The sequence below is a fragment of the Phacochoerus africanus genome, chromosome 2 (genome assembly GCF_016906955.1).
Source record: "Phacochoerus africanus isolate WHEZ1 chromosome 2, ROS_Pafr_v1, whole genome shotgun sequence".
Classification (NCBI taxonomy): domain Eukaryota; kingdom Metazoa; phylum Chordata; class Mammalia; order Artiodactyla; family Suidae; genus Phacochoerus; species Phacochoerus africanus.
The window spans coordinates 248,522,077-248,548,434 of NC_062545.1; the positions used below are offsets into that span (position 1 = coordinate 248,522,077).

The 26,358-nt window shown below is 41.6% G+C and overlaps 1 protein-coding gene across 3 annotated transcripts in view; it reads left to right on the plus strand.

Moving 5' to 3' along the window:
* Positions 1-5,875: 5,875 nt before the first annotated feature.
* Positions 5,876-26,358, plus strand: part of SLC44A1 (solute carrier family 44 member 1) — a 210,861-nt gene continuing 190,378 nt past the window's right edge. For 2 of the 3 annotated variants that reach the window (XM_047768089.1, XM_047768088.1), the window contains exon 1: positions 5,878-6,162. In XM_047768089.1, the coding sequence (XP_047624045.1) occupies positions 6,127-6,162 (36 nt within the window). In that variant the 5' untranslated portion in view covers positions 5,878-6,126. Of the gene's footprint in view, positions 6,163-26,358 lie in introns of all 3 variants that reach the window. The other variant, XM_047768087.1, reaches the window with a different exon arrangement.

Sequence of the window (26,358 nt, forward strand, 5' to 3'; positions counted from 1 at the left end):
GCATATGGAAGTTCCCAGGCTGCAGGTCAAATCAGAGCTGTAGCTGCTGGCCTATACCAGAGCCACAGCAACGCCAGATCCAAGCCGCTTCTGTGACCTACACCGCAGCTCATGGCAATGCTGGATCGTTAACCCACTGAGCGAGGCCAAGGATAGAACTTCCATCCTCATGGATGCTAGTCAGATTCATTTCTACTGAGCCACAACTAGGAACTCCCTATCAAGCTTTTCAATCTTTGCCATTTTTTTAGCTAAGGAATGATAACGGCTAGTTTTTAACTTGCAGTTTTAATATTAGTGAAGCTGAGTAGCATTTCTTTTTTTTTTTCTTTCTTTTTTTTTTTTTTTGGTCTTTTTGCCATTTCTTGGGCCGCTCCTGCAGCATGTGGAGGTTCCCAGGCTAGGGGTCTAATAGGAGCTGTAGCCACCAGCCTACTCCAGAGCCACAGCAATGCGGGATCCGATCAGAGTCTGTGACCTACACCACAGCTCATGGCAACACCGGATCGTTAACCCACTGAGCAAGGGCAGGGATTAACCCGCAACCTCATGGTTCTTAGTCGGATTCGTTAACCACTGTGCCACGACGGGAACTCCTGCATTTCACATTTTATTAATCTTTGTATATCTTTCACTGTGGATCTTGTCTGCTATTCCCTTTGCCCATTTTTCTACAGTTTTTAAAATTTTACTGGGTTTGTTTTTTTGTTTTTGTTTTTAAGTAGGAGTTTTTTGAATATTATGAATAATAAATGGCTTAGTCCATTCACGCTGCTGTAATAAAATAACCATAGACTGGGTGGCTTATAAACAACAGAAATTTGTTTCTCACAGTTTTGGAGTCTGCCAATACAAAATCAGGGTGACAGCATAGTCAGGTTTTGGTGAAGGCTCTCTTCTGTGTTTCAGACCAGAACTTCTTGCTTTGTCTTCACATGGAGGAAAAGCTAGGGATTTTTGTGGAACCTCTTTTATAAGGCACTAATCCTGTTCTTGAGAGCTTCATCCTCAAGGCCCAAGCATATCCTAAAGGCCTACTTCCTAAAACTATCATCTTTGGGATTAGGATTTCAGCACATGAATTTTGAGAGACACATTCAGACCATGGCAGTAAAATTTTTATGTATTGCTTTATAAGTATTAACATATCTGTTTGTTGGTTATATTTATTTATGAAAATTTTTGCATCTAGGAGTTTTAAAAGGTTTATATAGTTAATCCTATCTGTCTTTTACTAAGGTAGTATCTTCCAAAGAAAAACCTTGCATACTTCCAGTTTTATATAAGTAAATATATTTTATTCCAGTTTTACAGAAAAAAAGCCAAAAAAATTTTTTTAAAGTGATCATTGAATATTTCAGGTAACTTTTCCTTTGAGATATTCTAGGCATTTGATTTACAAATCCAAATTTCTAGGAGCTCAAGAAAATTCATTCATTCATTGAAGAAATATTTATGACACATTGCTGAGTACCAAGCTCTTTTCTAGGCTTTGTTACACAGTGGGAACTTGCCTACTAGAAGTAAGAACATAAGGGTGAACAGGGGAAAAAACAGAATGTAACATTTTTTACAAACAAAATAAATCAATCTCTGTGGCCTCTAAGTTTATATAGCATGTGGACTCATTCTCCTCATTATATTGAAATATACTCTAATCTTGGTTTAAATGCCTTTCCACTTCACTAAAATGTAAGGGATTTAAGGGCAAGAAATGTCCTTCATTCATCTTTGAATCCATGTCATCTAGCTACTATCTGGCTCATTAAAATGACTCAAAAACTATATTGTTAAATAAGTGGATTTCTCTATTTTACAAATTGCCTCTTTCTCTCTCAAATGAATATTCATAATCCTGTCTTCCTTCCCCTTCTTTCTCATCCACCACACTAAAATGAAAACCAGGACTAGTTTTATGTTAGAAACAGGTCAAACCCTTGGAACTCATGTTTGCATACAAGATACTTAATCAAACATGCTTGGCTCATAGGAGGGACTCAATTTAAAAAATTGAATAAATGAATACAGATTTTAAAAGGTTGCTTTCAGAAAAGCAATAAGGAAGTGCCACACCCCTCTGAACACGGGTTCACCGCAAGCATTTTTAGAGAACTTTATGCATTGTCTGAACTTGCAATGGAAATCTAAGTGAAACTATAAATAAAAGTCAGAGTTATTAATTAACACTGGAGAAACATCAACTAACTCACAACTGTGGACAGGAGCAAAGTTGCAAAGATAAAGGATTATGATTCTCACCAGACTCTTGCTGGGAACAATGTCTTTTTCTGTCGCAGGTATAAGTTCAAGGGAAGCTCTTTTCAGGGGTTTCTAGCTTCAGAGTTTAGGGTGGGATACATTTCCGTCTTCTCAAATAGAGACCTGCTCCTGCTGCTCTGGTAATGAATGAACAGTTACAGCCCTTGGTTACAATTAGTTTTCACTTTTGGAGCATTTCCCAGGGGTGATATGTGGAATGCTTCGAGGAGGATCTGGAAGCTCAGGCTCTGTTGAGGCAAATGTGCTCACGTGGGATGCAGCTCTGAACCCAGTATGTGCTAAAATGTAAATAACACAACCAAAGAACCAAATACCCAGCTTAAAAGAAAGAAATTAAGAGGACTCTTCTCAGTAGTTATAGACATATACACATATATATGTATTTATATTTCTGTTATCCCAAACCTGAAATCATGTGAACACTGAGTCTGGCTTCATTAAAATCTTGGAAAGACCCTTAGTTCAATGTTTTCCCTCCATGAGTGACCAGCACCAAGCCCTCCATTTGAAGTTGGAAACCCTGGAATTCACACGGCCAATTATACAATACTGGACCACTGGGAAGCATTTCTGGCTGGCTCAGCTGGTGATCTGATTTTACCCTGCAGAACCAAGGTTGATAGACCTTATAATTTTATCCTGGTTAGTGCAGAAGCTGTTCTCTTATAAGTTTTTTTTTTTTTTTAAACAGTTTTTCTCAAAAGAAAGACAGAAACTAACCTAAGCCCTTCCCAAGTGGCTTTGCCTTGATGACACCTCATGGTGGTAAGATCAGTACCCTGATCACTAGCTAAAGAAAAAAAAAAATCCCTTTCGTCATTTCTGAATTTGCTGTAGTTTAATTTCATTGAATGCTGTGTGTGCTTGTTTATGAGAAAAAGTGAAAAGGAACAGCTTTTTTGCCCCCTCTAAATCATTCCTTTTATGAAGCTTCTTTGGGTATGGGAAGGATGGGAAAGGGACTCATTCTTAGAAGGTACAGAATATCAATTCAGGTACAGAATATCAATTCAGGAGCTGTTAGTTTCTCTCATGCTAAAGACTTAGGTATAACTTAAAAACATCACATTCATATGCAGACATGGTGCATACATACATAATTAGTATATTTACAAAGCGCCTAGCAGAACCTTAGAACTCTTAGTTCCTTTAACCCTTAAAGAGAAAATGAGTTCAGATCAGTCAAATGCAACAGAATGTGTGCCCTTTCAGTTACATTCATTCAGCATCCGCGTCTAGGAAAGAGACCTCCAAAAAAATGAAATGCCTTTTTTTTTTTCCCCTGAAGCACCGCCACAGTCTGTTATCTGCTTCTGCAGTTCTAATTACAAAATAAGTACTAGCTACTACATAGAATAACTACACTAGCCAAGAAGATTTTTATAATCTGAGAGAAATGCTCCCATATTGACTCTGCTAAGAGAAACAACTCCCCTTTCCTTGATTATAAAGAGGGAAGACAGATGGCTTCTTGTTTAAGACTGTAATTTTACTTTCAGCCTCCTCCCTCAGTTAAAAACAAGATGTACTTTGAGGCTCTGAGAGAAAAATCTCAAGGGAAGGTTTTTTTATTTCTGGTGTATTGAATAATTCAACAAACATTTGAAAGAGCTGAAACAGATACAAAGGAGAAAATGCTTTTCCTTGTTCTCAGGGAGTTTACAATCTAATGGTGGAGTTTACAATCAGAGTTGGGACCAGAGCCATTAATGGCCTAATGGTTATTGGTAACATACTTAGGATTCACCAGCCCAGTGGTATGGTGAACCCTCTGATCAAATTGTAAAGGAACACAGGGAGAATACAGGGGAAGAATTAATGATCTCAAGCAGTACTTAATGAATCCTTACTATCCTACTAGTTACTTTCATTTATTATTTAATCTTTATTTTATTTTATGTATTTATTTTTGGCTGTGCCCTCCATGTGCAGAAGTTCTTGGGCCAGGCATCCAACCAACGCCACAGCAGCGACCCAAGTCATAGCAGTGACAATGTGGGTTCCTTAACCCACTAAGCCACCAGAGAACTTCATATATTGTTTAATCTTGACACCCACTCTTCCTGGTTAACCTTATTATCTGTTTTTCACAGAAGCGGAGAAAGAGGCTAAGAGAAGTGACATATTCTGGTCACAGACCCAAGAAATTGAAACACACAACTGGAAATTCTTTGGCTTTTTCTTTGGCTGTCCCCAGGTTCCCATTGTGACTTTGCTTTCCCTTTCAAGGCACATAAAGTCAATTTACTTCTGTGCTATTTCCCCCCACCTCAGACTTTGAGTAGTCTTTTTTGTTCTTTTCTTTTTTTTAGGGCAGCTGGAGAGGCATATGGAAGTTCCCAGGCTAGACTGTGAATAGGAGTTTTAGCTGCCAGTCTATTTCAGAGCCACAGCAAGTAGGATCCGAGCACAGCGACGCTCCTTAACCCGCTGATTGAGGCCAGGCATCGAACTTGCAACCTCATTGATACTAGTCGTATTTGTTTCTGCTATGCCACAAAGGGAACTCCCTGAGTAGTCTTTAAAACTTCATGCCTTTCATTTGCAAACTTTTTTTTGTCTTTTCTGATTGTCTTTAAGACATTCTTTGACAGGACTAAAGGAAACATGTAAAGGGCTTGTAATAGTGCCTTGTAAGTGGTTCTCTTAATATTAAGCATGATTTTTGGTTTTATTCTTGCTACATTTTAGCTGTTTTCATCTCATACCATTTCTCAGCGACTTAGGGTTGTAAATTTCTTGAAGGTGGTGACCACGCCTACTCTGTCGATAATGCATTGCGTATGTATGTAGCAATGGGGACAGCAGAAGCGTTGGCTCTTTTGTTCACCTTTTTGTTCTTAGTGCCTATAAACTACTGTAATTTAGTATACCCTCAGCATATATATGTCAATACAATTAATTAATACTCGTTTATTGTATTTGTGGTCTATTCTGCACAAAAAGTATCTATCGTCCAGATCCGATATGTCTCTGAATTGAAAGACCTGGAGAACTTTCTGCCCTTTCCCTATTTTCAGCTCTTTATAATAAGTTCGACCTTGAGTGAGTTGCCTTAGGCTCTTGGTGCCCTTCAAGGCTCAGTTTCCACATCAGCAAAATGGGGCGAGTAGCAACAGATGATCCTCGTCTTCTATCATCTACTCCTTCTCCAGGGATTTATTGTGTACCTTTTCCTCTGGATTAACATCAGCCACCCCTCGGGTTGCGCACCTCGCCCACGCCTCCGGAAGCAACCCGGCCCCATTTCAGCAGCGAGCCTGCTCAACTCTCGGGCGCCCCAGCCTCAGGCGCCCTCTTGCCCTGAGGTAGCGCTCTGCCTCGGTGCCACAGTTAAATGGGCTCGGCACCGCGCAGGCTCCGACGCGCGCTGAAGGGCCCGGCCTCGTTTTGGCCGCAGCCGCCCGGCCGCCCGCGCGGCGCTGCACTGGGGGCGGGGAGTCTGATGGGAGACGCGAGCGGCGCTGAGGAGGCGGCTGCCCGGGAGAGGGAGCGGGAGAGGGACTGGGCGCGGGAGGCGGGAGGCGGGAGGCGGGAGGCGGGGGACAGGGGGAGGTGCCGTCGCCGCCGCCGCCCGCCCCTTTCCGCTGGGGAGCAGCTGCAGCAGCAGGAGCGGAGCAGGAGCCACGCAGCCACCACCACCGCCGCCGCCGGGGGATGTGGCCGGCGCCTGCCCCGAGTCGCGCCGCCTCCTGAGTACCTGCCGCCGCCCGAGCAGCCGCCGCCACCGCCGAGCAGTGCGGGGCCAGGCCGCGCCCTCCCCGGGCGCCCGCCGGCTCGCATGCCGAGGGGCTCCGGGGCGTAGCTGCGCGCCCGGCGCCGCCTCCGGGCTCCTCCGGCCCCGCCATGGGCTGCTGCAGCTCCGCCTCCTCAGCCGCGCAGGTGAGGGGCTCCCGCCTCCCGGCCGCCCGCCCGGTTGCCTCTCCCGCACCGCGTTGCGCCGCGGGCGCCCGCTGCCTCCCACTACCCGCAAGCCTCCCTTCGGCCCACGGTGCACTCCAGAGACCCCCACCTCCGCCTCCCTCTCCTGCCTCCCTCTGTCCCGCAGATGCCCCCGCGCTGGCTCCCGAGGCTGCCGACTCGCAGGCGCCTCTGCGCGGCCCCCAGGGCGCCTCTAGCTCTGCCCGGCCCCTTTCCGACTTGGCAGCCTCCTCCCAGTCACACCTGAGCGGCCCCGTCCCGCCAGCCTGCAGGTACTGGCAACAAGGGCGCCTGCTCTCTGCCCCAGGTGGCACCCCTTCCCTCGTCTTGTGGGCCTGGCTCCTCTCTTCCCACCTCCTTGGAGACTTCCCTCGCCCCATCCACTGACTATTTTCTGTGCTTCCTGAAGGAGTACCCCCAGTATGGGCTGTTTACCCCTTTCCCACCTTATTACAGTTTCTGTTCTATTCGATATTGTGTCCCCTTTCTCTTGCCAGCGCCCCCCGTCCGGGTTCAAGTGTTTAAGCGAGTCCCAGAGCCCTTCTTCGATCCGCTTCCCCAATTCTAGTCGCTTGCCTCCTACCCCATCCCCCCTTTGTGCCTTGACCCCGGGCACCGCGGCCTCTTCGTAAACCGAGGCCCCTGCGGGAGCGCTGGGACTGGGTAGGGAAGGAGATTGGGCACCTGGTGGGTGACGGGAGCGTTACGGAAACTCCCTCTTTGTTGCCAGTGTAACAGGAGAAAGAGGTGCCGAATTTAGTTTTTCTGTGGGCACTGGCTGAATGTTGTCGCTGAGGGCTGAGATGCAGAGATTTCTCTCAGCTTCCACCCTGCCCCCATCCAAATTTCGCTAACCTCCCTCTCGCCAATCCGAGCCCTTAACCTGGACAGAAATGTTTAGACAACTGTATAAGGATCAAATGTAATAGGACTTGACTGATGGCCACTAATAACTGAGAGGACCTGTTTGTAAATTACCTAATTTAGTGGATTAGTGAGTGTATTTACAAATACGATAAAAAGCAATCAGGAATACTGCATCAAACTGTCTGGTGGTGGTGTATGAAAAATAGGCTCTGACAACGCCTGGGATGTAATCTCACAGTTTCATTAGCGTAGAATTTAACTGTGGTTTTTGATTTGTTTGTTTTGGGGGAAGACAAGGGCTCTTGTTTTTAGAAATAAAGGAGGGTCGGTTCTTGGTGAAGAAAAATGCTAGTTTGGAAAAATAATTCCTTCAGAGATCTGGCATCTGTGATAATGCCAGAAGTGTTTTGCTGCTGCTAAATGACTATATATAACTCAGTTTTAAATAACCTGCATACTTGTTCCGAAAATCTGAGATCTGTTAGAGAGAGAATGACTAGAATTGCAGAGGACATTTATGCTTTATTGAGTATCCATCCTATTTGTCCATTTCTTTTTTGGGTGTTTGCTTACTCGTGTGCTTTTTTTTTTCTTTCCCTACTAGGATCACAGTCAGACGGATTGCTTTAGTTAAACCTTCCTGTTCAGTTAGAATAACAAAGAAAAACTATATGTACTAGTGTTACCAAGGGTCGATAGACCACGGTTTTCATGTTAACAGATAAAGGTGTGAAATCACACAATACCTTTCAATTGGTTAGGCGTTTGGAGGGAGTAGGAGGAATCACGTTAAGTGTATTTTCTTAAATATTATTTTCAACAAAAAGGTGGCTTTCCTGTTGCCTTTCTTTTAAGAACTGGGTTACTTTGCATCCTTTTTTGGTGGTGAAATGCTTTTAAGACAGGAAAATATTGGATAGTTTATGGATGGCTTGTTCCCTCTTGGAACAATTAAATTTGAGAGGGGTGGATGTTGGACCTGTTAAAACTCTGCTTTAATAACATGTCTTGCATTTGAGTAGCTCCATATCTTACTTTTCAGAATGCTTTCACACATATTTTCCTTGCTTTTTCTTCCTGTTGCAGCAACTGTTTCCTTCATGCCATGTTCTTCCGACAAGATGCATGTCATGCACCCCCAGGGGTGCTTTTTTTTTTTTTTTTTCCCTGTGAATTCCTATAACCAATCAACAGCTGTCACATGCCTTTAAGTTCAGCTTTAGGGACTTGTAGTGTTCAGTGGAGCATTGAGGAGCAGGTTTTGTGCCAAAGAGCTGGTCATCATTTTTTTCTTTTTCTTATTTAAAATTTTGGCATCATTTTTCGTTTGTGAGATGTTACCAATCTGCTGCATTTTAATGTTCCTTTCAGGAGCATTACCAGTTAGGATAATATAGTATCTGTATGTGTTGTGTTGAAACAAAATAAGGATGCAGCTGTACATTTTCTCTATTTGCGAACCTCCACATCACTTTGAACTTCTCTTAGAGGCCTCCATTGTATTTTTAACCTGAATGTTTCTTTCATCCCTTCTCTTGGATTGTAAGCTTTTTGAATATGGGAACTGTTTTGGTTTTCTACATCTTTGTATCCATTGCAGTGCCTCACTATACCTTGTACATAATAGTTGCTCAGTAGTCACAGAATATATAGATAACACAGATTCCAACATCTAGTTGGCAAGTACCATTGACTGTGAATCCAGCCCTGAACCATGTGCTGTTTCTCTTCCAAGAGCTGGTTGACCAACTCCACCAAGCCCATCCTCTTCTAAGAACTGTTTAGTTTAAAAATTTGAACTGTTTAATTTAAAAATCATCTGCCTTTCCCACATTGCTTCTAATTCTGTCAGGGGTACCATCAGTTTGCAAAATTGAGCAGGTTTTTTTCTTCTGGTGCTCTGCTCAGTGCTTATATTTTAGTTGGAGCAGTGGCTATAACATCTTAAAAGAGCTTTTCTACAAACTGTAATGATAACCTGCACAGCACATCAAAACAATGTGCTTTGAGGTAATCTGCAGTTTAGCTTAGCCTTTCTCAGTGGTATCGTCAGCAACTTTAAAGCCCTGGTATGTTTTATCAATGTAAATATAGTGTGTTTCCTTTTTGTAGTAGGGATTCACTTTTGAAATACAATTTATTTTCCCTCATAGTCTCTTGCTATATTGTAGACTCTCATAAAAGAGTTTATTGTCTTCCAAACTGTTTCATCTCTTGTAGTCCTGGTATTATTTTCAGTTTCTTGGCAGTGTCTGGATATCATAATTTGCCATCAAAATAATTATCCTGTTTTTGGACTTAGATAAAAGAACAGTGTCACCTTCTATACTAGTATTTCATTGTTGAAGGAGGAAATTATTGGGGAAATTATTTTTGCTGTGTCAGATATGTGTATCTGAGAATCTTAAGAACTCTTACATATATTAATAGGATGCTTATAGAATTCTTAATTATGTTTTTTTTTTATTAGTGACCACTACAAGTTACTTGCTACTATTAGTGATTGCTCAAAACAAGCCAGTACATGGTAGCCTTTGCCTAAAAATCTCTTTGAAGGGAACATAAAAGTGAGATAGTCTTGAGTTTCTTTTTACAGCACTAATCCTCCCTAAGACTCTTAAAATTTATTCCCAACTCTCCATAATTCGTTTGTTCTGTTATAACCTGACATAATTTCTATTTTTATAATGTTAAACTTCAAAGTTCACTTGTAAATCTTCAGATTTATGAAATGTTCTTTGCCATTGACAAACCAGTTTGAATGAAGGAGGCTTTTGAAAGATTACTTAGCAAATTGCCTAAAGTCTTTGTCGTTAATGGCTAGATCATTATTTCTCACAGCAGTACTTTGGAGATTTCGCAAGTGTTCTGTAGTTCTGTGTCCTTTGGTTCTAACCTTAGAAATTGTGAGAGGGAAGGAGGAGAATTTTTATGGTTGAACAAACCCCTCATCTCTCTGACATTAGGAGAGATTGTTCTTGTCTGTGTTCTTGTCCATGTCTTCAAATTGAGAGCTATATATTTAACTGTATTTTTCTAGCTCTTGTATCTTGTCTTGGGAGTAGTGAAAAACAATCAGTTGGTTCACAAATACTGATTAACTTTTGAGTATGTTAACTCTTCCTTAACAGAATTTTAATAGTACTGTAGTCTCCTGCTTTGTGGAATTTGAAGTCAGAGGGTAAAAATGAAATTTGAAGAGTGTAATGGGAATAACCAACAGAGACTTAGTTGTTCTATTAAAATATGTCCAGTAAAGTACACCTGCTTTAACTGGAACAGAAAAGTCAAAGCCTGAAGACAATTTAGTTTCTTCTTCTTCTGAATACTGTGCTGTTAGCATAGAAGATCTGTTCCTCCAAAAATGTAAATCAAAGTTAATATTTAAAATTGGCTGGAAAGTAATGTAAAAATGGTGATACCTTTTGTGTAGTTATTTTTCTTTATTCTTTTTTTCCTCTTGTTTTGGCTGCACCTGTGGCATATCCCTGGAAGTTCCCAGGTCAGGGATCGAGCACTAGCCACAGCAGCTACTTGAGCGGAAGCAGTTGCAATGATGGATCCTTAACCCACAGAGCTGCAGAGGAACTCCATGTATAGCTCTTTTTCACAGCCATTTTATGTTTTAATTTCTCTGATAATTCTGAAGTTGACTTGACTTCCATTTTGTAGCTGAGGAAGTTGAGACTTGGACATTCACAAAATTGGCTGAAATCTCAGAGCTATACTACTAATCCAAATTTTACTTCAGGTTTTTTGACTGCTTTACTTTCTGTGTTCACATACATGCTCCCCAAATCTTAAACTGCAGCTCATTTTATCTTTAGAAAAAGTCCACTTAATAACATTTTGAATTAAGGAGTGTCCAAGTTAAATTCATGGCATTTTGAACTTGCTGCAGTTACTAGCTGTAGAACAACGTAATTCAGCAAAACTAGTCCAATTAGAATGTTCCCAGGTTTAACAGATACTTCCAAATAGTATTTGCTGTGTTAATCCTGTCATTAGAAATGTTACCGGCTTGGAGGATATTTATTTATAGCAATATATTCTGTATTATACTACTGATAATTGGCTAATAGCTATTTTTCTATCTCCTTCCCCCCCAAACCATCCAAGAAGAAAGAAATATTTCAATTTTGTAACTTTGGCTCTGATTTTGGGGACTCTAGGGGATATTAGAGATAAACTAAGCCTACGATCTCACTTTTCCATTGAGCTAAACTAGAATTTAGAGATATGAAGTAGTCTGAGGTCAGAGAAATACATTATGAGGTAACTAGGACTAGAAACCTACTTAGTCTCAATCTCTTGATCTTTCTATAGTTACTGCTAATTCTTAATGTCCTAAATCTTCTTATCTTTGCAACCTTGGCTCCACATTGGAAACACTTAGAGAGCTTTAAAGACACTGATGTCTGGGTTCTCCTCCCAAAGATTGTGATTTCATTGGTTTAGGGGTACTGCCTGGGTATCAGTGTTTTTCAGTTTTCATGTTTGGCCAAGGATGAAAACCACTGTTACATACCCTTTCTTTAGTTAATTCCATCTCCTATGGTTTCAGTAACTATCCATATGCTGATAATTCCAAACTGAATTACTGAACTGAAACCAATTTTGTCCTGGCTTCTGAGCCTTATATCCACTGATTACTTAGCACTTCCACTAGAATATCTTGCAGGCAACTCAAACTCAGCATGTCAAAAATTAAACTCAAAATTTGTGTACACATACACACACGTCTTTTTCAGCATCTTTGGTTCACTGAATGATAGTGGTATTTTCCCGGGGAAAGTGGAAACTTGAGGCGTGCAGGAAACCTGTCTTTCATTCTCAGGTACCTAGTCACCAGATCCTGCCTCTTTTGCTTTGTACACTCCACTCCCAGCCCCTAGTCTAAGCTTCTGTCATGTCCAGCCAAAACTGTGCTTCCAGATCTCCCCTTATTCATTCATGCTTCCTTTTAATTTTTCTCCATACTGCAGTCTTAGTGGTCTCTAAAAAATCCAAAGCTAATTTTGTTCCTGCCTCCTTGAAACACTTTAATGGTTTCTCTTTGCTCTTAGGACAAAGAGGAGAAGAACACTGTGTGGGTGTAGTCCCTTTCTGTGTCCCCAGCCTTTGCCCACTCATACCTTACTTCTCCTTACTCTTTGTGTTTCAGGCTCACAGATTCTTCAGGAGACTGTATTCCTCTTTCTTTTCGAGCTTTTGCACATGCTTTTAACTTGTCTGGAATGTTCTTTGCTTTTCTCCCTGGGCCGGCTCTTCCTTTAAGTTTCAGCCTCCAAATCACTTGTTTGAAAAAGGCTTCCTTAATTCTTCAACCCAAGCCATGTGTCCTCATTAAATTCTCATTCGCCCTTTGAACATTTAAAGCAGTAAACAAATCATTATACCCCTGGACCAGGGGTTGGCAAAACTACAGCTGTACCTGTTTTTGTATGACTTTGTGAGCTAAGAATGCCAAAGACGGTATTTGTATATTTAAATGGTTGAACAAATTAGAAGAAATTTTTGCATGAGAAATGTATTTCATAAAAATTATATAAATTTGAATTCTTTGCCTGAAAATAAAGTTTTCTGGATACATGCACTCTCATTTGTTTACACATCGTCTGTAGCTGCTCTTAATGCTACAATGGCAGAGTTGAGTAGTTAGTTGTGACAGACGTTATGGTCTACAAGTGTAAATGTTTATTCTGTGGCTCTTTAGGGAAAATGTTTGCTGACCCCTGGTCTAGACTGAGTTGCTGAGGAGAGGGACCACATCTGCTTTGTTCATTGCTTTTACTCTCTGTGCTTAGCTGGTACCTGGTACATGGTAGGTGTTCATGAAATTTTTGAATTAATAAGCTGTTCTTTTTCCTTTCATGGATGGATGTGGATGAACTCTTACCTTAGTGACTCTGATATTTTAAAATTCAGTGTAAAATCTTTTTAAAAGGACAAATAATTTTGAGGAAGATTCTCAGCTGAATTTTTAGCAGCATCTTAAGCAGCTTCTCTGTGGCACGTATACATCTCACATATGAAGCAAGTGTACTTGTAGAGGTGTACGTTTGGGCGTATTTTTTTCCCCCTTGGTGGACTCCTTTCTGATTTCATATCAGCTGTATAATAGGATTTATTTAAGAAACATTTTGTTGATAAAATGCTGGAATTTATTTTTTTGTGAAAATAATATTATTACTCTTTTTAGCTGCTCACTACAATATCCCACAACTATTTAGACATCTCTTTAGTAAGGAAAGTATTAAGAGCTATTTTTATCCTAATATTTATTTATTTATTTATTGCTTTGTAGGGCTGCACCTGGGGCATATGGAAGTTCCCAGGCTAGGCGTTGAATCAGAGCTACAGCTGCCAGCCTACACCACAGCCACAGCTATACAGGATCTGAGCCGTGTCTGCGACCTACACTGCAGCTTGCTGCAACTCTGGATGCTTTAACCCACTGAGTGAGGCCAGGGATCGAACCCACATCTTCATGGATACTAGTCAGGTTCGTTACCACTGAGGCACGATGGGAACTCCCTATCCTAATTTTTAAGGTTGCTAGATATGCTGAAAACTTGAACAGAAGTGTTTAATTTCTGGATACATTTGTATAATGTAAAATGAGAACAGCAAAAAGGTGGAAAAATTGAAATATATGGTTACTTTAAGATGTTTAAGTAGCAGGGAAAGTATTAAAGTTTGCTCTTTTTTTTTCCTTTTAAGTAGCATTCTGATGATGGTAATGATGATAATAAGGATCTTGTAAGATTTTTCATTAGGAACCACTTAAAGATGATTCTGCTTTAAGAAATGAAAAACCTTAAATCTAAATAGTTAAAACATTAAGGAAAACTTTTATGTAAGTTGAGAGGTAGGGTGGCTTCCAGCCTGGTTAGTTCAGTAGCTTGGTATTGTCAATAAGGACCTGAGTTGTCTCTTTTTGTTATTTAAGGAAGGTAGCTTTTCCTCACGTAGGTCGACTCCTGATCTGAAGATGGATGTGACTCTCTCAGAGACTCTTGTTATGCTGAGCTGACTGCCTCCATCCAGTGGTTTTTCTTTAATAGGAGTTAGGGAGGGCTGCCTACTCATCCCTAAACAATGTCAAGCGAGGGGGAGGCTAGGGCACCGTAATTGGCTTGACTAACCAGGATTTCCCTCTGAGTCAAGTGGAGGGTGGAGCCACACCAGGACAAACTTAGGACTTTGCTGGCAAGGCTTGAGGCGGAGGAGGGTTGGGGAGCACTGGGACTAGGTAGGCAGCTGGTAGTACCTACTACCTAGTTTTGCTATTTTCTCTGCCTATGAAATCACACTTTTATAAAGTTTCCTAATGTTTCACTTATAGCTCCATTATAAAACTTTTCACAGTTCATAGTTGAAAGTCACACAGTTATCTTCCTGTTTTCCCAGTGACAGATACTGCTCTAGTCACTGCCCAAGTGCTATTTTTCTCTTTTCTCCACCCCCACTGCCTCTTTCCCATTCTGAGGTGAGGATAGCTTCTGGATAAAGAAGAACGTTTAAGGTTGGGATGATGGTTAAGTAGCTAATCAGTATTCCCACAACCCTTGGGCCCTGAGAGAACCTTGGGGTCTAGCATGACTTGTTCAAGCTCTCAATTTCCTTTGCTACCTCTTCTTGCTTCTTTGTGTGTTTATCTCTGTAGGACTGGTATTCATGTTTTCTTTTTTGGTCCCTTCCCCCTAAAATTTTCTTTTTCCTTCCTTTTCTTTCTACCCCTACCTGATGCACTTAAGGAATCATAGTAGTGAATATTCTAGAACAGAAAAGTAGAAAGAGAGTGTCTTTGGTTTCCCTTCTATTTAATTTTGGGGTTTTTATGTTTGTTTTTTGGTATAACAATAATAAAACCAAAGATCCACGTCGTTATTTAGAATATCTATGATATAAAGAGCTCTCACAGTATAAATAAAGAGTTCTCACAGTACAAATAAAAACTGCATCTTTGCCAGAAATATCTAATTTACAGAAGGAGAAGTAATGAACTAAAATGTAAATATGTTCAATTTTGCTGATCAAATTAAGGGCACATAGACACCCTTTTTGTCTGTAACTTTAGTAAAAGTTAATAGAATAATTTTAATTACTCTTGTGATTTTGTCTCAAGTATTCTTTATTGATTTGCTGAATAAATTGGAATGACCCTCCTGGGACAGTGTTGATGACATACATTGAAAGCCATAAAAAAAGTTGACACCCTTTATTTAGTATAATAATGCATCATAATAATGGCATTATTTGTAATAAAAAGTTAAAAATTTTTTTTTTGCCTTTTTGCCATTTCTTGGGCTGCTCCCGTGGCATATGGAGGTTCCCAGGCTAGGGGCCCAATTGGAGCTGTAGCTGCCGGCCTACGCCAGAGCCACAGTGACGCGGGATCCGAGCTGCGTCTGCAACCTACACCACAGCTCACGGCAACGCCGGATCCCCAACCCACTGAGCAAGGACAGGGACTGAACCTGCAATCTCATGGTTCCTGGTCAGATTTGTCAACCATTGAGCCACGACGGGAACTCCTAAAAAGTTTAATTTTAAACATATTTCTGGTGTAAAATTTTCTTAAAATTCAGTTGAATTGAGTTAATTATATGTTTCTCACTTTACCAACCCCAACTAAATGATTCTTCCCTAATGGATAAGTAGCTTTCTGCCATCCTTGTAAGAAATCCTTTCCCTACTGCTGCTGTGAAGGGCTAGTGGAATCTGAGTACTAATATACATCTTATACTGGCAGGAGTATGGGCTTGTAGAGCTAGACTTTATGGGTTTAAAGTCATCAACTGGGTTATTTGGGCCAAATTCTTTAATGTTTGGTGCCTCGGTTTATTGCTATAAAATGGCAATAATAACAAAACCTGTCTCGCAGGCTTGTAGCAAACCCATGCACAACCTATGAAAATATCTCAGACATATTATTAATGTAAATTAAATCTCTCAGGTCTTCTACCCATTATTACTCCCCTAAAAAATTCTGCTTTTGGGTTCTGGAAAAGGGGCCCTGACTTCAAAAAATTTTAAATTGTGTCTGGAAGATGAGTGTTAAGGGTAAAATGAATAACAGTGATAATGAGATGCTGAATTGGAGCGTTAGGAGTTTAGGAGATGAAGAAGTCAAGAAAGGATGGGCTAGTTAGTGGGCTTCCGGAAAATCACTCTTAATTTGGCTTTGAAGGATGGGTTTAGCAAGTGGGAGGATAGACAGATTTTTGTAGAAAGCAGGGACAAAAGAGGACATTGTAGTTAAAGGAGCAGCTTGAACAAAGGCAAGGCAGCCTTTAACTTAGCTGCCTTGGAAAGGCGACCTGGCTAGAAGTGTTACCTGTAGGGAAGACTTGACTATTTAAGGGGCAGCCATGAAGGGTTTTTCAGTCTTTCTGTGCTTCAAGTGGGAGAAAGGGAAAGAGGCCACCCTGGAAGCCATGTAGTAACTCAGACTAACAGAGTAAATGAGAAATAGAAGGGACATTATGAAATTGAAATAGGACAGATTTTCCTGACTTAATCTGGATATGTGGGATGAAGCAGAGGGATAAAACCGGTTCAGGATGCTATATAATGGGGAAAGGGTATTAGAGTAGACATGGGAGTTGAGATAGAGACTAGAATGTGGGGAGAAGAACATGAATTTAATTTTGTGTGAACTGAGTTTGAGGTGATACCGATATTACTACCTCCATGGAGCAATTTCCTATAGGCAATTGAAGATCCAGAATTGTATTTCAGAAAGATGCTCTGTCCTTTGTGTAATGGAGGTGCTCAAAGGATAAGCTGTCTCCCGGGGGAAGACATGGGATATGAGAGCAGACCACTGGCTTTTCCCTGCCTTCATTCCCTAGTTGTTTGCTCTCATATAATAAATTTCATTTTGTTCTCGCAACTCTGAGATGGGTACCAGCGATAGCCCCATTTTGCAGATGAAGAAACAAAGGCTGGGAAAGTTTAGGCAGCTTGTGCAAGGTCCTCCAAGTGTAAAGCCTGGAGTAGTTCAAAGCCTTTGCCTTTCCTGCTGCACTGCATTCCCATCCCTCTGCTGTACTGAGGACTATAATTAAATAGTATATTAAATGTCGCTTAGATAATACTTTTTTTCATTTAAATTCAGAGATAGTGTGTATTATTTACACTTCCTTTTGAAGTGTGTATGTCATGGTGGTGGTGGGGAAGGTGTTGGTTTTAAATCAGGGCATCCCAAACTAGAGGTCAGGGTATGACAATCTGGAGTAGAGTCTATATAAGTGGTAGTTAGAAACTTGAGGCTCTGGGGACCCTTGACTGTGGTGCATTTCCTCCTGAGCCTGTCTACATTTTCTTCTAAGAACTTAAGTCTGAACAAGTCTATCATGGCAGTCAGTTTACTAAACGTGACTGCAATTGTGTCCTTTCCCCGTAACTTAGATTCCTAAGAATGCAGTTTCAAATAAGGAATATATATTTCTGTAGTCAGTCTTGGGCGATCCATGACCTCTGAAAGGGTTAACATTTCAGAGATGACATTATTTAATACTGAGTGCCATTAAGGCTCAGGAGAGCAGTAAGAAAGGAATGGGGACAAAAAAGAAAAAATGGGAGTTTCCGTCGTGGCTCAGTGGTTAACGAATCCGACTAGGAGCTGTGAGGTTTGCGGGTTTAATCCCTGGTCTCGCTCAGTGGGTTAAGGATCCGTCATTGCCATGTGCTGTGGTGTAGGCCAGCAGCTGCAGCTCCAATCAATTGGACCCTTAGCCTGGGAACCTCCATATGCCGCGGGTGTAGCCATCAAAAGACAAAAAAAAAAAAGAAAGAAAGAAAGGAATGGGTGAAGAAAATGGCCACGGTGAAGTTTTAGACTCTGTAGCACAAATGATAATCACGCACATTACCATCGATTTACAAAGGCAGAGATTTTTACCACTGGGGCAAAAGCTGGAATTTTTTTTTTTAAATAATCTGTGCTTTAAAAATTCAGTTTTTTTAAAATCAGTTTTACATGTGATTTTGTATTTTCATAAATTCTAAAAACGTCAAGTTTTAAGGTCTAGCATTTTAAATCTATTTTAAGCTAGTCTTAACTTTAAAATCAAGAGGACACTTTGGGGAGTTCTGTCATGGCTCAGTGGAAATGAATCTGACTAGCATCCATGAGGATGCAGGTTCGATTCCTGGCCTCGCTCAGTGGGTTGAAGATCTAGTATTGCTGTGAGCTGTGGTGTGGGTTGCAGACGTGTCTCGGATCCCACGTTGCTCTTGTCTGTGGTGTAGGCTAGCGGCTACAGTTCTTATTTGACCCCTATCTTGGGAACCTCCATATGCTGTGGGTGCAGTCCTAAAAAGACCGTTTTGGAATAAGCATTGGTGGTTGAAGTGATTTCAGTTGTGAAGGTATAGAAATAATATTTTTATAAGACTTTATTTTAAAATTGAATGTAATTCTAGTTTTGGTAATTGTTTTTAAAAAGTTTATAGTTTACTGGAGTTGCTGTCATGGCTCAGGGGTTAACGAATCCGACCAGGAACCCTGAGGTTGCGGGTTTGATCCCTGGCCTCACACAGTGGGTTAAGGATCTGGCGTTGCCCTGAGCTGTGGTGTAGGTCGCAGATGGGGCTCAGATCTGGCGTTGCTGTGGCTCTGGTGTAGGCCGGTGGCTACAGCTTCCATTAGACTCCTACCCTAATCTGGGAACCTCCACATACCACAGGTGCGGCCCTAGAAAAGACAGAAAGACAAACAAACAAAAAAAAGTTTATAGTTTACTTCAATTTGAGAAACTAAACCAAGACCAAGCAGAAACACATGTTCCTGCTGAGTTAGAGACAAGCAGAGTAGCGAGCCTCCTGGGAGGAGGGAATACTTCCACAGGACCTGCTGCTTACCAGGCTCTCTGCCCTGTAAGTGGTGTTCACATGCGCTCTGGTTTAAGGATACAAATGTTACTTATCTAAGAATACCTTAAGCAGGGTTTCCCCAAGTTTGCATCCCGGTAATGCCAGGGCTACAGGATGATCTTCCAAGAAAGGCTTCTGAGGTCAGAAAAGTTTGGGAAGTTCTTGCTCGTTCCATACCCTCTACCTCCAGTTGTGGAGCTACAGTGTATATCAGCATATTAAAGATTCATTATCCCACACCCTGGAAAACAATTTAACTTGGCTTAACGGGCCTTCATTCAGTTCATTTGTCCTTAAAATTTACTTTTTCCCCCCATTACATCTTGAGGACATTTTCTCCTGTAGGACAGACTTTGAAAAGCAATGCTTGAAATATTCCTTCTTGGAGTTCCTGTCGTGGTTAAGTGGAAACAAAACCCACTGGGAACCATGAGGTTGTGGGTTCAATCCCTGGCCTCACTGAGTGGGTTGGGGATCTGGCGTTGCCATGAGTTCCAATTAGATCCCTATAGCCTGGGAACCTCCATATGCCTCAGGTGTGGCCAAAAAAAAAAAAAGAGGGACGATTCCTTCTCCGTGTCCTAAAGTGAAAACAGAAGTAAGTGTGGATCAAGAATGTTGATCAGGTTACCCTTAGTAGGAAGTGCTTAGCAGATCTGAAACTGAGTTTGAGCACATCACAAATGTCAACGTGTTCTTTACCATCTTGACAAACCAATGTGAATAAATTTCACATCACTCAAGTATAAGGTAAAAGCCTTTTGTGTGAATAATTTCCTAGATTTGTAGTTTGAGATCTCCAGGAAGAAAGGTAAGTGCTTTACAAAAGGATCCCTCAACTTCGACACTTCAGAAGAGACCCTCTGTGAGGCCTGCTGGGCCAACAGCAAGAGAGGGAACCAGACATCTGCATGTGGGGGTTTTCTCCTTTCTCCTGGGTCTGCAGCAGGCAAGACTCTAGGGGCAGTTACAGTTATTACTCAGTGCTCCAAATGGATATCTGGAGATAGGACCTGCCGATTGAATGATGACTGTCTTATGTTGGAAAAGGAATCCAGGACAATGAAGATATTACAAGGGCAAAGCAGATAGTAGACCCTCAACATATATTCATTGAATATAGGTGGTGGGAGAGTGGGGTATTCAGAGACTAGAATTTTAAATTACAATGTTAATGATTCTTGTCAAAATTACTATTAAAACAAATGTAACTTGGAGTTCCTGCTGTGGTGCTGTGGATCAGTGGTGTCTTGGGAGCATTGGGATAGAGGTTTGATCCCCAGTCCCACACAGTAGGTTAAGGATCAGGTGTTGCCGAAGTTGCAGCCTGGGTGGCAATTGAGCCTGGTATCTGATCCCTGGCCAGGCAACTCCATATGCTGCAGGGCAGCAAAAAAAAAAAAAAAAAAAAAAAGTAGCTTGTCAATGGAAGGAAATGGGGATGAGTCTAAAAATTAAAATAAGCCACTATTCAAAATATTTTCACTCTGGTGATTTTGAACTTGACCTTGTTAGCTTGTTTTCCCACATTATAATGAAATCTTTGTGAAGACATTAATATTAGCCAGTCAGGAAAAAAAAAAGCACATCCTAAGCTAGGGCCTCGTCAGCACCTAAGTATGCTAGGTAGTCAGCAACAGCCGGTTTATAAGAACTAAGGCTTACCTTCCCTGCTGCCACCTGCTTCCTGCTGCTGCTGCTGCTGCTGCTTTTTTTTTTTTTAAACTGGCCACAGGGCAGGGTGAGTGAAATCTTTTCTGGCCCATCTACCTTGTAACAGCCTTGGAGCAGAGTGGATACAGCTACAGATCCTAGTTTGTTCAAAGTGTGACCAGAAAGGTGGAGAGCAGCTTGTAGAAATGCCCCCTACCAGTGAATGGGGCTCAGCAGTGAGAGGAAGACACTGAAAAGAAAAAAGTGAAAGAATCAAGAATGTTGGTAGAATAAAGAGAAAATGCCAGGCCAGTCACATGCTTTAGTTTGGTGCAGCATTTACTGACCTGTGTACTGCAGAGGCTACTAAGTACTGATTCAACCAAGGAGAAGACCTCCCCTGTAGAACTGTGCAGTCTGTTAAAGGTGGGGAGCCGGAGGGGAGGAGGGACATCCATAGAGTGTGCCAGCGCACCTGAGTTTCTGTTTCTTAAGGAGCCAGAGATCACAGCGCTTCCAGTGGGCAAAGTAATTTCTTGGGAGATTCTGGAGTTCCCGATGTGGTGCAGTGGGTTAAGAATCTGATTGCAGCTGCTTGGATCACTGCGGAGGTGTGGGTTCAGTCCCTGGCCCAGGAACTTACATATGCTGTGGGTGTGACCATAAAAATTAAAAAAAAAAAAAAAGTTTCTTGGTATATTCTAAACTAGTTTTGTTGTTGTTGTTGTTGTTGTTGTTGTTGCTATTTCTTGGGCCGCTCTCGCGGCATATGGAGGTTCCCAGGCTAGGGGTCGAATCGGAGCTGTAGCCATCGGCCTACGCCAGAGCCACAGCAACGCAGGATCCGAGCTGCGTCTGCAACCTACACCACAGCTCACGGCAACGCCGGATCATTAACCCACTGAGCAAGGACAGGGACGGAACCCGCAACCTCCTGGTTCCTAGTCGGATTCGTTAACCACTGCGCCACAACGGGAACTCCCTAAACTAATTTTTAAAACTAAGAGAAGTATAAAGGGGGAACGTAAACATTACTTTTGAAGTATAATCCATGTCTACTTACTGGTAAGGATGGAGTTCAGGAAACTTTGGGATAAACTTATTGTCTCTATAGTCGTGACAGTATTTTATTACACAGAGTGAAAGAAAAAAATACTGCCCTTGAGTAGAAAATAAAATAAAGCTTCCCTTTACTGGAGCCTGTGACCGAGTCAAACCCTTGAGATAGGCCTGTACAAAAGATGGGACCTAAATGTGATTAATATTTTTATTTCTGAGTTGAAATCACCAACATTTAAGCTGACCTGTGATTTTTGTTCTTTGATGGTGCGAGGTTCTAGAAACTTCATTTAAAGTAGGATAAATCATGGGGGTTCCCTGGTAGCTTTGTGGGTTAAGGATCTGGTGTTGTCACTGCAGCGGCTTGGGTCACTGCTGTGGTGAGGGTTCAGTCCCTGGCCCAGGAACTTCCACATGCTGAGGGTGCAACCAAATAAATGAAGAAAGAAGGAAAGAAAGATCAGAAGTGTTCCTTTCCTGTTGTTCACTAATCTCAGGTGGCTCCTTACTGCCCACCTATATCTGGTGACTAAATCCTGAACCACAGATCTCTCCCCTTTCACCTGTCAGGAAGTCCAGGTGCTCTTGTCATGGTCCCTGAATCTCTTAGCTAACAGCACTCTTGACACGTTTAAATGTCTCACGGCCACTGAACCAAAGGACCCGGAGAGGCTTCTTCAGTTCATTTCTTACCACCATGTCAGACTATCTTGTTTCCTTTCCAACATTCTCCCACTCAGACATGCATTTTCTCTTCTACTCATCAAGTATTTATATCTCATCTGCTTCCAAAATATTATAGGTGATGTGTAATCAAATATAAATATATTTAAGATTTTGGAAATGAAAAACTCAAAGCTCAAGAGGAGGTAGAGTTGGGGTAGGAGGAAGAAGCGTGTGTGTCCGAAGTGCCTAAGCTGCTTCACCTCCCAGTGCTGTACCACTCTAGAAGGTACTAATTCAAAGATGATAACCTGGGATCTTTTACAGAATCCCACAACTGGTGGGGAATTAGAGGTCTGTAGTTGGACCCACCGAGTTATCCACATCCACTAAGTGGTTTGGTTCAGGCTCTGCTTAAATACCCCCATCAGCAGAGAACTCACTGCTTCCTAGGACAGGTAAGCACTTTTAGGTGATTAGAAATTTCCTCTTTTTTTGCACAGCTCACCTGTGTCCATCTAACTTCTCTGTCGGTCCTGATTCTGCACCCCCTGGCGAGATAGAATAACTAAATCAACCTTGAATGTGAGCCAGGTTTGTGTGTGTGTGTGTGTTTTAAACTTAAAAACTCTTAGTTGATACAACCATTTCCGAGTGTCATGATTCCAGAGGCTGTACTACTCTAGCCCTCCCCTTTTTTCCTATTATGCTTTGATTTTATACATTTATTTAATTTTTATCAAAGCTATATATGCATATATGTATATATGTATATATGTGTATGTACACATGTATATACATGTATATACGTGTATATATGTGTATATATATGTGTATATACATGTATATATACGTGTATATATATGTGTATATATGTGTATATATATGTGTATATATTGTCTTTTGAGGGCTGATCCCACGGCATATGGAAGTTCCCGGGCTAGGGCTCTAATTGGAGCTGCCAGCCTATGCCACAGCCACAGAAACACCAGATCCAAGCCACGACTGCGACCTACACCACAGCTCATGGCAACGCTAGATCCTTAACCCATTGAGCAAAGCCAGGGATCACACCTGCAACCTCATGGTTCCTAGTCGGATTCGTTTCCGTAGCCACGATAGGAACTACTGCATGCACATATTTTTAAAGAGTCAAACATTTGTGGCAGACTTGTTATTTTTTAAAAGCCTCAACCCATTTTTTGCTGCCCTGAGGCCATCACTTTTAAATCTTTGAACGAAATCTTTTGCTGTTTTCCTTGGTATCTCTAAACATGTTTATATTGTTACCACCTGATTCTTCATTTTTGGCCTCCGCTATGAAAGATATCCATTGCATTCTCTTCCAAATGATTCTTTGCCCCCATCCCTGTACATACTTCTATAGTTTTGTTTTAATCGATGTTCAGGCTTTACATTATGACTGTGTAAGTGCTCTTCGTGCTGAGCCATGTAATATTTCATCATTCCTATGTAATCTTTTGTTGCTCTTGGAGATAATCATTGCCTTGTTTCGCTGCTTACCTGGTTTTCTGTGTACTTACTGAAGGCTAATTGACCTCTAGCTTCTTGCTTGGTTGGCTGATTTTTTTTTCTTTAATTTTTAAAAGTTTTATGGCAACGCCTGCTGCATATGGAAGTTCCTGGGCCAGGGATTGAATCTGAGCCACAACTGTGGCCTATACTGCAGCTCTGGCAACCAGATCCTTTAACCCACTGCACCGGGCTGGGGGTGAAACCTGCTCCTCTGCCATGACTTAACCTTTATCGGATTCTTAACCCACTGCCGCACAGCAGGAACGCCTATGTGAATTTCTTTGAGTCAGCACAGATCCTTTAGATATTGTTTCAGTTTCCTGATGGGATCTCTCCCATGGCTTCAGTCTGGACTAGCAGCTTTTCAGGCCTGCTGCAAAGCTGTCAGTTTGAGATCTCCCTTCACATCATACCAAGGATTCCCTTCATCTTTCTTGTATTGGTTTCCCGGTTATCTGGATCCCGTGTACTTAAAAAAAATTTATTTAAAAAACTTTAAAAAAGAAATGGCTATGTGGCTTCCTTTGTTTTACAAATCTGTGTAAGGAAAATAAAGGAGGGAAAGGAGGAAAGGAAAGAGGGTGAAGTAGAATTAGAGGAAGAAAACCTCTGTTCCGCCTTCAAACTGGAAGGTCTGGTGAGAGTTCAGAACGACTGTGTGTTTGGAATGAGGCCAACAAATCTAGTCAACTTGGTAGGTTGAACACAGGGGCTTAGCTCTGCTCCTTCCCTGAACTTCTTGGCAAAGCATAAATACAGACCCAGATCACCAGGGATCTCTGAGGGCGTGGGTGAGAGGAGAGGCTGAAAACCGCAGAACTGGTTGATGGTCTGAATCAGGAGTAACTAGACTCTCAGATCACTTCCCCAACCAAACAGGTAACCTACTACCCTAAAATACTCTATTTTCATACTTGACACAAGTCTAGGATCCAGTTTGAGTTCATTTTTCTATAAGTTTTGAGGTTGGTTGGAATTTTGTTTTTGTGTGTGTGTGTGCATATGAGTGCCTTGTACAGCTTGGTGAAAAGTTTATACTTTAATTGAATTGCCTTTGTACCTTTTCCAAATATCAACCATATATGTGTGGGTTTACTTCTGAATTTTCTATTCTCTTTCATTGATCTTTTTGTTTTAAAACTAATACCACATGGTTTTTTTGTTTGTTTTTTTGCTGCACCTATGGCATATGGAAGTTTGGGGGCCAGGGATTGAACTCTTGCCACAGCAGTGACCCAAGCTGCTGCAGTGACAGTGCCAGATTCTTAACCTGATATGCCACAAGAGAATTCCCACCTGGTCTTGTTGCTGAAACTGGCTTCTGTCTACCAGTGCCAAGTAGAAACTCAGAGACAGAGTTCTGGGAGAAGGAGAAAAAAAATTGCTTTGCCAGGCAAAGGAGGCCACAGCAGGCTAATGCGCTAAGGGAGAATTTAGGTAGTGTGACAATTTTGGGAGTGGAAAATAGGGCCGCAGATAATGATTAAGGTAGATGCAAGCTTTTATTCTTCAAAGTTGGTGTTTAGTAATCCCAGGGTAGGTTGTGGTGGTCTTCCTTTCTGGAATGAATAATGCTTCATAAAATCTTTCATTTTTGGGGGGGGGTTTATTTCTGTGGAATAACTCAAAGATATTGTTATATATATTCCTTGAGGATGAACCAGGACCCACCCCCAAGGCTGCACTCCTGTTTCTTGACTGCTCCTCCCTGGTCTCTGCATCCCCTCCCTTCCCTGATCAGCAACTATTTGAACCTTCCCTTTTGAACTCAGAAAAGGTCATGGAGGCCAAATAAGGCCTATTCCTAAAAACAAGAAATGGAGAGAGTTCTCATTGTTGCTTCAGCAGTTAGCCCTTCTGACTAGTATCCACAAGGGCTCAGGTTCAATCCATGGCTTCGCTCAGTGGGTTAAAGATCTGGTGTTGCCATAAGCTGTGGTGTAGGTCGCACACGTGGCTTGGAGCCTGAGTGGCTGTGCCTGTGTGGCTATGGCTGGTGGCTCCAGCTCTGATTTTACCCCTCAACTGGGAACTTCCATATGCCTTGGGTGGGGCCCTAATAAGACAAAAAAAAAAAAAAAAAGGAGGAGGAAGAAAGGCTTTTGTGCCCAGGAACCCCACAGGGCTCTGCTCAGTTTGAGTCTTAATTATGGTAGCTTTATCGTATATATTGATATCAGGTAGTGTGAATCCTCATTTTTCTTGTTTGAAATGGTTCTAGTTCTTATACCTTTCCTTATACATTTGAATATCAACTTATCAATATCTACCCCAAAAAATCCTGGTGGGATTTTGATTGGGCTTGTGTTGAAACTATAGACCAATTAGGGAAGAATTATCAAATAATACTGAGTCTTCCAATATGTGAATGTGGCATAGTTCTCTATTTTATTTAGCCTTTGATTGCTCTCATCAGTGTTCCTGTCCTAGTGTTTTCTTTTTTGGTTTATTCCCTTGATTTGGAAAAAACCTCCTTCAGTAGTTTCCTAAGAA